Below are 13,110 nucleotides of genomic sequence, written 5' to 3'. Positions count from 1 at the left end.
GAGCAAGGCATGATATGTGGTTTAGGTGCACGTCATATGGTAGTGAACTCTCCCCCTAAGTGAAAATGATAAAGGGGTGAGCTCATTATCCATCGTTTTCTTCTGGACCTTACTTCACTTGTCTGATGGATTTCTTAGTTAAAAAAGAGGAGACATAGAAGAACATGCTTTCTGATGGGTCAATCAAATGTAATAAAAAGAATAGTTAATTTAGAGAATTTGTGTTAAAATCAGAAAGTAAAATCGTGAAAAATATACAAAAAGGACTATACATAAAGGGGAAAAAATAGAATTGATGAAAAGGTAGATATATTATTTAATTTAATAAGAGAAAAAAAATTCCTATTAATTTACACAATCTTACCTCTACTAAATTTTAAAAAATATTAAAATTTGAAATATTTTATTAATAATTATAGATATAAATTTTATATATATATATATATATATATATATATATATATATATATATAATATGCTGCCTTACCTTGACCGGCCATGGATCCTCCCGTGATAATGAAGTCCTTTAATCCAAATAAGCATCTCAAGGAGGAGTACGGATCTTTTTTTCCCCACTTATTTCGAACAACAAATCTATAAATTGCGAAGTTTTCAGGTTATATTGATTTGAATTTTCGTTTTCAGGTTTGTAAGCAATTTATCAGGAACTTCAATGCTGGAACTATTTCTTCTCATCACTACACTCTCTGTAGGAAGCTGTTCCTATAATGTTTGATTAATTTATTTTTATTCTTGTATTGTTTGTTTATATTTTAATTTTATTTTTTGTTTTGTGATTCAGATGATACTCTTTCTACGTTCAGTATATTCCAGCTCCAAAAAAGGTGAGAAATCGCACAACATTGTATCATTTTTGTCCTGTCTTAACATTTAATTCATTTCTATTTTACGAATATACGAATTATCTTAGCTTCTTAGTATTAAGTTTTGGTTAATTATTTTTATGTTTTATGTTTTTTCGGCTTTCCTACTTTAGATTTTGGACTGATGATTGGGTTTGGGCAGAGTATGAATTCTTAAAGAAAGTAGGCTAAATATTCTGGAGTACATGTTCAGAGTGAAGTGAACGGGACTTGGAATAAATTTGAAGGAATAAACTGGGAAACTATCGTATAGATATTACAAATGTGAAAAGGAATTATAGAAAGGAGATGGACATATTTGACATAGTAAGACAAGTTCTGAGTATATGTACTTCTCTTTTGTTGCGGAGAAAGAGGATGTGGAAGCTTTCTAGACGAAAAAAGCCATTGAAACCTATGTTGCTCGGACTCTTCAAAACGTAGTTGAAACAAGAGGATGAAACGAAAAAATCCTAACGCAAGAATTCCAGAAACCAGAATAGATGAGTATTTGCCTACCCCCCTTCACTTGGACAAAACAAGCTCTGAGTTATGAAGTTGTGAGTGAACCTCGTAATGCTTTTTTTTTAAATGACGATGAAGGTCGGGCCAGCTTGTGTGCGCCTCGGCTATTCCATCGGGTACGTGCCACCTTCCACTAGCACAGGTACCAGGTAACTCTGACCATCGAGGCAATGGAAGGAAATCACCTAGTGTTTTTGTCTCCATTGGGATTTGGACCCGAGACCTCATGATTCTCCTCTTACTTCATTGACCGCTAGAGCACACCCTTGGATGCAATCTGGTAACGCTGTTAAGTGAAAAAAATGTCTTCTTGGAGAAAACAACATATACATTAAGTCTTTATCAATTTTACAACAACTAAAATCTTTTACTAATGTGTCGATCCTGTAGTGGTCTATGAATTTCCTGAAGACCTGTACTCTTTAGGGTGATCATTGTTGCTGAAACTGAAAGTGCTTAATTAGTTATATTGTTTCACTTAAGAAACCCTAACACTGAGGTTGTGACTAGTTGCTATTTATTTCCATTTCCTTTTCTTTATTCATTTGTTTCTAGGTCCATTACTATATCACTACACCCCCTTGTTTGGCATCTAATCCTCTATAAGGAGTTTGCATTGATTAGGCAGTTTTAGTTATATGAAGTTAACATAGCGTTATTGTCTCTATTTCTCAATTCAGGTCCTAATTCTGCAGAGGCCTTGTTGAAAAAAGATGATAACATTACATCATCAAAAAAGAAAGATGATAACATTAATGTAGTTGCTTGTAATAAGAACATGGGATCATATCTTGCTGCGGTGACTCTTGATGTCCTCTGGATTGTTTTTCCAGCCATTTTATGTTTAACTGTAAGTGTTCTCCGTCTGTGCTATAATACTAACAGTGGTTATGTTTCATTTTTATCAAGTCAAATAAGTGAAGCAATAAGCTCTCTATTTGTTTTGACATCTGAATGAATATGAAAAAAGATTTAGTTGTTAACTTGTTATTTTATTTCTAGTCATTTGTTGATGTAGTAGTTGTTTCCTGCGTGTTAAATGATCTTAAGTTTTGACAACTTCATTTAATACCTGATACTCATAATAGATAAAATAACCATTCGATCACAGATTCTGGCAGATTGGACATATATTAATGCAGTTGTGATGACCTTGTTGGTGGCTTTCTTCGTTGTAGCTAGAAGGTGATCAATCACATAATTCATATCTGATATCCAGAATTCTATCGCCATTCCATTAACCTGTTTACATGTATTTCATGTGGCTTCTTGTATGTAAAGGTACTTCATGTTCAATGCAGATCTGGATTTTCTGTTTCTCAGGAAGAGGGTGTCCGATCTCTCAGGACAAATATATCTGCATATAGGGTTTCTATGGTATGAAGAATAATCATTATTTACATAATAATGCTTTCATCTACTTTAATCACCTTTCATTTCTGGAGTTACTATTTATGTCTTTAGGGATGATTGCTGCAGAATCTTCTGACATGCGTATGTATTCTGGCTGTTGACTTCAAGATATTTCCTAGAAGATATGCTAAAACAGAGACCTATGGTACTGGCTTGGTAAGCTACTATCTGGATTCTATTGCCATACTTTTGCTAAAACCTTGGTGCATGCACTGAAGTGCCGCCGCCTGAGTGATGCGGAGCACCCCAAACTGCAGTTTGCTTAGTCATAAGACTTAAACGCAGTTCTAGCGATCTTTTAACTAAGCTGGAGCTAGGTTTTAGATTTCATCAGTTTATTATATTCTTTGCATCAAGTTTCTTTAAGAATCTACAAAAGTAGGATTGAGCTATCCTTAGCAAATCTGTGTTTGACAGTTAAAACCATTGTAAGATTAAGGGTTATTTCTGGAAGGAACAGAATGGATGATTTGGTGCTATTGTTTCTAGAATAAACAAGGAGTGTTCTATGTCATTGCTAGTGTTACTCTATATAAACTCATGATGTTCCAAATATAGCAAGTTACCTCCTATGGTTCTAAATTTTGACTCTTCTGTCTCATTTTAGGCATTGACATGTTAAACGAATCCGGGGTGGCTTTTCACAAAAGTGGCTTATTTGCAACTTGTCATACTGAAAGTTCTTTTCTCGATTCTTCCTTCATTTTTTATCTCTTCCTTCTTTAATCAGTTTTACAGTATTGAGCTCAACATCATTGATTCATTGTTTCTGTTTAAGTTCTTCATACTGGTTGTCAACTTAATACTTTGTCATGAAACTTTTACGTAATGTAAAATGGAGCTGAAATTAGGCACCCTTATGTTTACCTTCTTATGTCAGATGGACATTGGAGTAGGTTCATTTATTGTGGCAAATGCATTGGTTTCACGGCAGGCACGTGGAATTGCAAAAATGTAAGTGATGATTCTCGATTTGAATTTTTATCATGAACTTGATGTGATGTTACCTCTTGCTGATGGTGCTATATTTGTCCTGTTTCTCTTAAGAGTATTCAGGCTATTACTCCTATATCTCTGTAGCAACCAAGCTAGTTAATTGTGCCTGTAAAGGAACCATGTCAAGATAGCTGGTGGAAAGCAAAAGAAAAATAAATACAGTGCAGAGTGAATTGTTACTTGAACTGACTTTTCCCTTGCCATGCTTCGATGTTTTCCCCTAGTTTATTTGTTGCACGCTTATTTTATGGCTAACTGATAAAATAGCACCACTCAATCACACAAGTAGGTCGAATTTCTGTAGTTAAGTTTGCACCTAGAAAGCTTCAATGGTAACTCAATAATGATGCTCTTAATATAGAATGTGGATGCCTAATGAATTTTTTTTCTTTTAATTAAGTAATGCAATAAACTTTATGGTCTGGATGTGATGTTTGATGTCCAAAACTCACTAAGCTTTTGGCATTTCATCAGATTCATAAGGTGCTTGAATGGAAGAAATAAGATGCATGGAATTCTTTTATTTTTAATTGATTAGAAGGCATGGTGTTGCCAGTGGAATGCTTGTCAGTTTCATTATTGGAAAGAAAAGGACATTGAGCCTAACTCAACCGCAAAACCTAGCTCATGAGGATTTCCAAAGACCATGTAAGGAGACAAACAACCCATTCCTCCATCATTGTGGGACACTTAACACCCTTGCACACCCAAACCTGCCAATTGGAGCTGGACAACATAATATGCGGGCCTAACATTGGGACACATAGTAATAGGGATGAGCTTGGCTCTGATACAATGTAATGTAACAAGGTAATGGAGGAATTGCTCTTGTATATCATTGCGAGAAGTACAAGATATAAATACATGAAAATTGAGTGTAAATAAGGAAAGAATCAAAAGAAAAATCCTATAAACTCTGCTATCTTTATGTGGTCTATGTACATTGCTAAGAAGTAGGTCTAGGCTCATTCTTGTAATAATTTTAGATTAGTGCTGCATTATATATTTATATGTTTAGAATTGGACAGTGACATAGATATGTGTCTAAGTTTGCTATTGTCTGCTATGTCCAAGCTTCTATCAAGGGATTTTATTTCTGAAGGATGTTGAAAGTATACTATTCAACAGCATTTAACTCTACTACGCATTTCCCTATAATTTGTTGCATCTTCGGTTTGATTGTAATCAGTTTGAGTGAGGCCTACGGGGTTTGAAATCATGCGTTAAGAGTTCTTCAGTAGGTTTTATTTAGCAGTGCCGACAAAAATGGCACATGTTTTTGCTCTACAAAATATTCAAAAATATTACGTAATTTCTTTTTATCGAGCTCTGGAAACAGTATGCTACAGATTCCCCTGTATTAGGCACACTGCTGTCGTGTTTTTTCTTAGATGATCTTTTCGTTCCATGAATTTCCAATTGATTATCCTATTTGATTCATTTGATTCTTTGGGGTGCTTAACATATATTTCAACTAGTCACCTTTGATGCTTAATGTGTTCTCTTGATTCATCAAAAATAATATTTTTCCTGGAAACCATGTTACAGCACATAACTGATTTCCCTGTACTTGTGTGTTCATATTGAAACATGCAGTCAGATCAAGTTTCTTCGTTATGAAAGTGAGAATTTCTGTTCCATTACTTGTATTCCTTTGAAAAAGTAATGGAAGTACAATCAGATCATGTTGTTTCTTTCAGAAGTTTAGAACTGTTATTTAATTTCTGGTCTGTAGTATCTAATTGATTCTCTTCTTTTACTCCTTTAATAAAGGAATCTGGCAGTTTCTTAATAATCTCTTATATTTTCCAGGAATTTGAGAAATGCAATTTCTTCAACTTGTCCACTTATAGTTCTGGGCTTTGCTCGAATCTTTTTCACATCAACTGTGGATTATCAGGTAAATGGAATCCTAATTCCTTTTTGTTGGGCCATTTCAGCCCGTGGTAATGGTGAGTTAATAACTTGAAAGTAAAGTGTATCAAACCCCACCCTATATGATACATGCACGAAGTTACAAAGAAGCTTTCGAGAATGTCTCAACTTTGAAATTGTGTTGTTTACTAGTGGCCCCCTTCCTTTGGTTGTCGTCATCCTTTGCAGTGTGGATAGCATGCTAAATGACTAGTAATAATCCTAGTTTTTTATTTTATTTTGTTTCTTTTATTTTAGTTCCACATCATATTTCTCAAAAATGACATGGCACTTTCTTAATTAGTGTACTGCCATATTAGGCAACAGGATTGCCCAATGTTTTCCTTGCATGGTGTAGCCTCTTCCGCCGAATAGTGAAGCCAGAACAATAGTCATGTCAAAATTAAAATCCACAATCATCTCATAGAAACGAGACCTTTGGTTTAATGCTTTACAGTTCTATTTCACAAGATATTCTTATTTTCCTGTGTTTGGCTACAGCGATCATCAATAACTTTTCTCATCATATTGTTCTGTCGAAATGGTAATATCAGAAGGGTCCATAAGCTTCATAGTCTTCTAGTTTTGAACTTTCTCTCTGACGTACTACTTTGCTATGTATGATTCTGTTTGTATGTTGAATTAAATGCATCATATTTCTGTACTAATGGTTACAGATGCTTCTCATGAAATTTACCTGCAAAGTTACTATGATCCTTTCTTCATCTGCATTTGGTAGGCATTTCTTCAGTCTATATCACTTTCTATGTAAAATAGCTGTTAGAAGTCACTCCCTTCCTCATCATAGGTTCACGTTGGTGAATATGGTGTGCACTGGAATTTCTTTTTCACTCTTGCTGCCGTGGCAATTTTGACATCGATGATTAATCTTTCACCAAGTAATTGTGGAATTCTGGGCTGGTTTATTCTATTAGGTATTGTTGCAATCTTGGCCCATCTCAAAAATTTGGGTACCTATGCTTTGTAAACCTATAACGTTCTTTGTCGCTTTAGGATATGAGGTCTTCTTGTTGCTTGGGCTAAATGAATATCTTCTTTCAAGCAAAAGAGGACCTGACATCATCAGCCAAAACAAAGAAGGAATTTTTAGCATTTTTGGTAAGTATTATTGTGAAGTAAAATCTTCATAAAACATAAAATAAATTTGTGAAATGAAATTAGAGCTCTCTCTCTCTCTCTCTCTCTCTCTCTCCATGCGTTTGCTTACTCTCTTGTTCAGTTTTATGGTCTCTTTGTGTGTGAGGTAAATTCAGTATGTTCTGGATATTACTGTATTGAATATCGCCGTTTATCACGTATTCACATCTTGCAAGTTGGTCCATGTGATGTAACTTTATTGTAGTAAGAACTGGGTATTCATTTTCTTTTATGGTTCTTCCTTTGTTGAATCTAGCACACATGTTAACTGGTTCCTATTGTCGAATACAAAGGTGTCAGGTAAGTTTGTAGATTTTGAACATCCAGATCAACACGCGCACACACACACTTGCTACTCCGAAGAAAAATATTTCTTTTGATTCTTTTTTGGTTAAAATTTTTATTCCAGTGCCAAGCGTTGAATTTCTTTGGCAAAATTCATAAGTTGCCACTTGAACTACGAACCAAATCCCTCTTACACACTTTCTGTGGGCGAAAATCATTTTACACACTCAACCTTTTTGAAGTGTGTCTAATACACATCATTTTGAGTCGCGTATTTTATACTCAAGAGAAGCGCGTTAAACTGTAAAAATTTTGTGTTAATTCTTTCATAAATTTACACGTGTCACAAATTTAATATTTTATCCTAAAAATAATAATTTTAACACCTTTCTTTAATTACTCACCGTCCCGCTACCACCAAGCCTCAGCCCTATTTCGACGGAACCTTACCTTATACTTTTCCAACCAAGAAGTTGTTTCCCTTGTCTTCTTCCCCAAAATATGGGAACGTTTTCAATAATCTTACTTATTCTTTTGTTTATGAGCTTATATTTCCTTAAGCTGGTGGTTTTAGATTTTATTGATCGGAGAAGACGGCGGCGAATTAGTGGCCAGTGGTGGTGTAGCAACTTTTTGATGAAATTTTTGACAATTTAATGCAGATCTTGGGGGAATTTATTACAAAACCAACAATAATTTTGATGGCTTTGATGCTCTTTAACTTGAGAAATATAGCTTGTAGCCTTAGCATCAATGATGTACTTTTGTTTGACTCACTGCTAACTCCATTGCCGTCTTTGTCGTGTATCTGTAGATCTCTAATTCCTCTCACTTTCTTGAGTTTTTCTATTTTGAATCTCGATATTTCTAGGAATAAAATGCACAAGAAGCTAGGAGCTGACCACAATTATATAGAAATAAAAAAGTAATAGTTAGCTTTGGCTTTTGTGTGTTGGTTTGAATTGGAAGCTGATGGTATGTTTTCTTTCTACTGGTCAGCGGCAATGGAGATTATTCATCGGAGAAGAGAAACAGTTGAATGGGGGAACTTAGTTATGGGATATAATTGTAATTTTAAGTATTTTATTTATATCTTATTTAAAATGACACGTGTCATAGCCTTTTTGGTGCGTGATATTACACATATTTTAGAAAACTGGTCAAGAAAAAAGTGGTGTGTAATAGATACACTTCAGAAAGGTTGAGTGTGTAAAATGATTTTCGCCGTCAAAAAGTGTGTAACAGGGATTTGGTATATAGTTCAGGTGGCAACTTATGTATTTTGCCAATTTCTTTTCCAAATTTCCAGCAGAAGGCAAAAATTGTTTATTTAGGAACCCTTTCCTAGAGGATGTGAAAACTCTGACCATGACTTTTCTTTTCAAGGCAGAATAAAACATTGTTAATGAAGCATTACATTAGCTATTTCTATTTTGTTACACATCTCCTTTCTCAGAAGGTATTCGCAAGTCGTCTTAAATCAAATAACAGCAACATACCTAGTGTATTCCCACATGTGGGGTCTGGGAAGGGTAGTATGTATGCAGACCTTAGTCGTACCTTGTGGAGGTCGAGAGGTTGTTTCCGATAGACCCTCGGCTCAAGAAAAGCATTTCAAAGCAGGTTTGAAATGAGTCGTCTTTAACCAAATGTGATGTTTAATTCATTATATGAGTATCGACTTTAGATGGGTTGAAGCTGGTTATCATAAAATTTTCAGTATTTCTTGTCATAACTTCCTTGCTTTTTTACGTTATGATTGTAAATTCTGGTTTAGAAGATCATTTCTTTTGATATCAGGTTATTGGGGGTTATACCTTGTTTGCATCCAAATAGGCAGCTATCTTTTCTTTGGAAAACCTGGAGACGCTGTGTTGAGAACAAACGATTGGGCGAGGATTAGAGTCTGGATTCTTTGTCTTCTACTCTGGTTTGAGTTTCCCCTATGGAGTATCTCTTTTGTCTGCTTCCCTGAATGTTTGCTGCCTTGGTGTATAATTGCTGATATTTCTAAGCTTGTTGCTTCCTCTTCACGTTGCAGGTTGTTGACAGTTTTTCTAGACATGCACGTTGAGAGGGTTTCTCGCAGAATGGTAGTGTATTCCTCTTTTTGTTTTCAGCAGAAAATATCTTAGTTTTCAGATTAATCTTATGGCAAGATGACTAATAAACTCTTTTAACAGTGCAACCTGGCGTATGTTACTGTGGTATTGGCTATGAACCTTCAGGTAAGATTCATGTTAATTGACACCATTAAATATCAATTCCTTCTTTATTGTATCTATTTAGATGCAATTGAAGTTTCTTTTTCATAGTTAGAATGTGGAACTCTCTCTTCCCTGTGGCTCCTTTTGTTTGATTCATTTTTTTTTGTTGGGAAAGGTAATAAATTATACTCCATTAGCACAAAGGCAGTACTAAGAGCCATATTTACAATTCACAAAAACAGCACAAAAAGTTCCCTAGTTCACCTTACAAGACTTCTATGATGTTTAACAGTGATTCTACTAATTCTACCAATTTCTCTTTACACCAAAAGTGAAATAAAAACAAACAATTCATCTTAATCTTCTAGATATTGTTGCCTATATCTTCAAAAAATCTTGAATTTCTTGATGGTCCACCAAACACAAGCCGGAACAGCACTCCACTTGTCTGACCACTCCTTCACAATTATTCCAGCAAGCCAGGAGGAGCTTTCCAGTTGATTTAGGCATGATCCATTTCAACCCTTTTATATTCAAAAAGATTTGCCAAAGTTAATCTGTGATCCGACAATGCAAAAAAAGATGGCTATTGCTCTCAGCTTCCCTTCCACATAAGTAGCATCTAGAGCAAAGCCGCATTCCCCTTCTCTTCAAATTCTCTTGTGTTAGACCAGTATTCTTCACAACCAGCCAAACAAAACATTCAACTTTGTATGGTATTTTCACCTGCCAGATGTGTTTCCAAAGCCACAATCCAGCCAGCTGACCACTATGGTTCAAAGTTGTGTATGCAGATTTTGTTTGCTTAATTATTGTAGCTGCTCATTCATTTGCGTAATGTTTTACGTGTTGTTTCCAGTTCTAGACATGTGAAAGGAGTTTGTGCTTGCACACGTACATGTGACTTTTATTGGATGATGGAGTTTTGTCTCTTAGAATTCCTGGGTTTTCTGATGCCTTCTCTCATCATTTATGCCACGATAAAGTGCAAAGTGGGGAAAAACTTGGAGCAAGTGTATTAAGAACGATTTCTAACAAGTTTTGATTGGAGATAGTGAGTCTAGATGGAGAGTATCTCGATGAAATGCTCAATACAAATTACACGGATGACTTAAATGATCTTCATAAACGTGTGACAGATAGAAAGCCTAGCTAAATTCATAGATAACTTATGTTGAAGTGAAGTATATCATGGATTATTAAGGGTAGAAAGGTTTGTGGTCCAATTGGTATCCTTATAGAGGTTTTGAAGTGCCTTGGTAAAGTTAGAGTGATGGCTAACCAAACAATTCAATGCTATATTAAGGAAAGAAAGATGCAAAATGAGTGGAGAAAGAGTAGATTGGTTCTAATATATGAGAGCAGAGGAGATAAGATTGGTTCTAATATATGAGAACAAAGTTATACAGTACAACTTTGCGAAACGAGTGATGGAGCATGGATTTAGGGACATAAACGTGGCTGAGTGAGTTTACTCTTGGTAGTTTGATAACAGCAAAGATTGGTAGAAATTTTAGAGGAAGAAAGATATCTACATGAGATGCAGTGAACTACGGAAAGCAAATGTTAGAGTGCGAATGAAAGTCCTTTCCAAAGGATCCATATCAAATATAAGTGGTATTAAAGATATTTACGAAAGAGCAGTTACAAGTATGAGAACAGTGGGAAGAGATGCAAAGAGATTTCCGTTAACCCTGGTTTACACAAAAGATCTTCCTTGAACCCGATACCTAACAAATGAAAGCAAAGTCTACACATTGGTTGTGGGACCAACGTTATACACGAGTATGTGTAGTGTCTCAGGGATGCAATATATCCACATGATGAATGTCCTAGAAATGCACAAGTTAATATGGATACGTAGTTGACTTCAAAACAATTACATCGGATAGAATTGTCTAATTGTTACATGGAAGTAAAGGATCCATATAGACTGTACCAGCTGGTTGGAATTTGGTCTTATTGTTGTTTTTATAGTTACATTACATCTGTTGCTTGTCAGGAACATTTATATTTTGGTTAGAAACTTGTATGTCAGTGTCGAAATAAGTGTAGGATTTAGAGAACCTCTTTTTTAGAGAATTCTTAATTGCTTTATAGACAACTATTTACCAGTATTGGAATGAAATGGATACAAATAGAGAGGAGTGGATTTAAAGGATTCATTTAGCTGATCAGAATGGATATAGATCATATATTTGCTCTCCCAACTAGTATGGAACTGAAGGATTATTGATTAATTGATCACTCATCACTTATTTCAGAACTTGATAAGTCAATTGAAAGTGGAAATCCAAGAGATAATAAGAGGTAGAGAAACAAAGTAGCTTTGAGCTCTGTGAAAATAATAACTATGAAGCACAAAGAGTTTCATCACTACTTACTAGAATAGCATGGACAAAACTGTGACTTGTAAGGAAGACTAAACTCTAAATTTCTCCAACAAGTTAATTAGTTTGGGGTCATTTGTGCAGTTTAGTGAATTGCACAATTTTTATTTTTATTTTCCTTTTAAAAAAAAATTGTGCAGTTTAGTGAAAGGACGTCTTTTGAGTAATTCGACAAAATGGATGTCATTGAGCTCAGGACTGGGGGATAGATGGTTACTTCTTGTCTGTTCGGAAATGCTAATTCTATTTCACTTTTTGTGGTAGATTGATTGACCACATTCTTGAGTGAAGTAGGACGCTTATAATTTTTCTTCTAAGATTGAACTTAATATACACTTATACAAACTAAGTGTTGCTTTTTCGAAATGTTGCGAACGCATTTCCAAAAAGTTTGGTCAAAAGTAGATTCACTTCACTTTCGGTAAGGGAACAGCACCAGACTTCTGGATAGGGGAAGACGTTAATTAATTTTCATGCTTTCTTGGGAAGAGCTTGTGGATTACTGAGCAAATTTCTCTTGAATGCAATGATGCATAATTTCATAACGCAATTATGATTCCGTATAATGTTTCATTTCTTTTTCGATTTAGGCATGGCTCAACGTTTCTCTTTTTCAGGTTTTTGCAGTTTTAACTCTAGCTGATTATGTACCTGGATATAAAGTTGCCGCGTTGATAGAAGTTTTTGACCGAAACTTACTGGGCTCTTTTCTTCTGGTGAGAAAAATTTATTGCTGATATCATCGTTCTGTAATGCTTTCTGCTCATCCTTTGATCTCTGGATGATAAGATCAGTCACAAAATCATCATTTGATCATGCAGGCTAACGTGCTAACCGGATTGGTTAACCTGTCCATTGATACCCTCTTTGTCTCACCATTCACTGCACTTGCTATCTTGGTTGGATATGCATACATTTTATCTATTGCTGCAGCAGTAGCACATGTTTGTGGTATTCGATTGAAGTTTTGGTAGGGGAGCTTAGTCTAGTATACTCTAATTTCATTCATTCTTTAACCCATCCTCCATTACATGACTCTTCTTATTGTAATAGATCCTGTGTGTCTACATTAGATTCTGAAATCGAGGCATTGGATTAACCTCTATTCGCTGTCGCTGAACAATCTTATATTTTTCTCACTCCCTCTCTCATTCCCTCCATAGAAGAGGGGGAAAAAAGTACCTGTTGATTTAACCGCGATACAGAACACTATATTTCTGCCCATTAGAAATGCTCATTGAGAAGTGTATGGGCGAAACATACTCACATGAGCATGTTATCGCGGCCTAAATTATATGCTCTTGCTGCTGCAACAGCCAAAAGGGGAGAGCATGTGTGACAGGAAGCAGCAGAGAGAGT

At 35.3% G+C, this 13,110-nt stretch overlaps 1 protein-coding gene across 2 annotated transcripts; it reads left to right on the top strand.

The window, feature by feature from the left end:
- Positions 1-477: 477 nt before the first annotated feature.
- LOC109241370 (uncharacterized protein At4g17910) lies at positions 478-12,856 on the top strand. Of its 2 annotated transcripts, XM_019408106.1 has the most exons (16): positions 478-554; positions 646-709; positions 803-845; positions 2,069-2,238; positions 2,500-2,573; positions 2,690-2,765; positions 2,868-2,957; positions 3,682-3,755; positions 5,610-5,697; positions 6,520-6,646; positions 6,726-6,830; positions 8,955-9,084; positions 9,196-9,247; positions 9,338-9,382; positions 12,369-12,467; positions 12,573-12,856. In XM_019408106.1, the coding sequence occupies exons 1-16, from the start codon at positions 499-501 to the stop codon at positions 12,723-12,725; spliced, it is 1,446 nt and encodes a 481-aa protein (XP_019263651.1). In that variant the 5' UTR covers positions 478-498; the 3' UTR covers positions 12,726-12,856. The 2 variants fall into 2 exon arrangements, with proteins under 2 accessions (XP_019263651.1, XP_019263652.1); XM_019408107.1 differs by lacking the exons at positions 478-554; positions 646-709 and adding an exon at positions 569-645.
- Positions 12,857-13,110: the final 254 nt, after the last annotated feature.

The sequence above is a fragment of the Nicotiana attenuata genome, unplaced genomic scaffold (genome assembly GCF_001879085.1).
Source record: "Nicotiana attenuata strain UT unplaced genomic scaffold, NIATTr2, whole genome shotgun sequence".
NCBI classification, from domain to species: domain Eukaryota; kingdom Viridiplantae; phylum Streptophyta; class Magnoliopsida; order Solanales; family Solanaceae; genus Nicotiana; species Nicotiana attenuata.
This window is presented reverse-complemented; position numbering and strand designations above follow the sequence as displayed.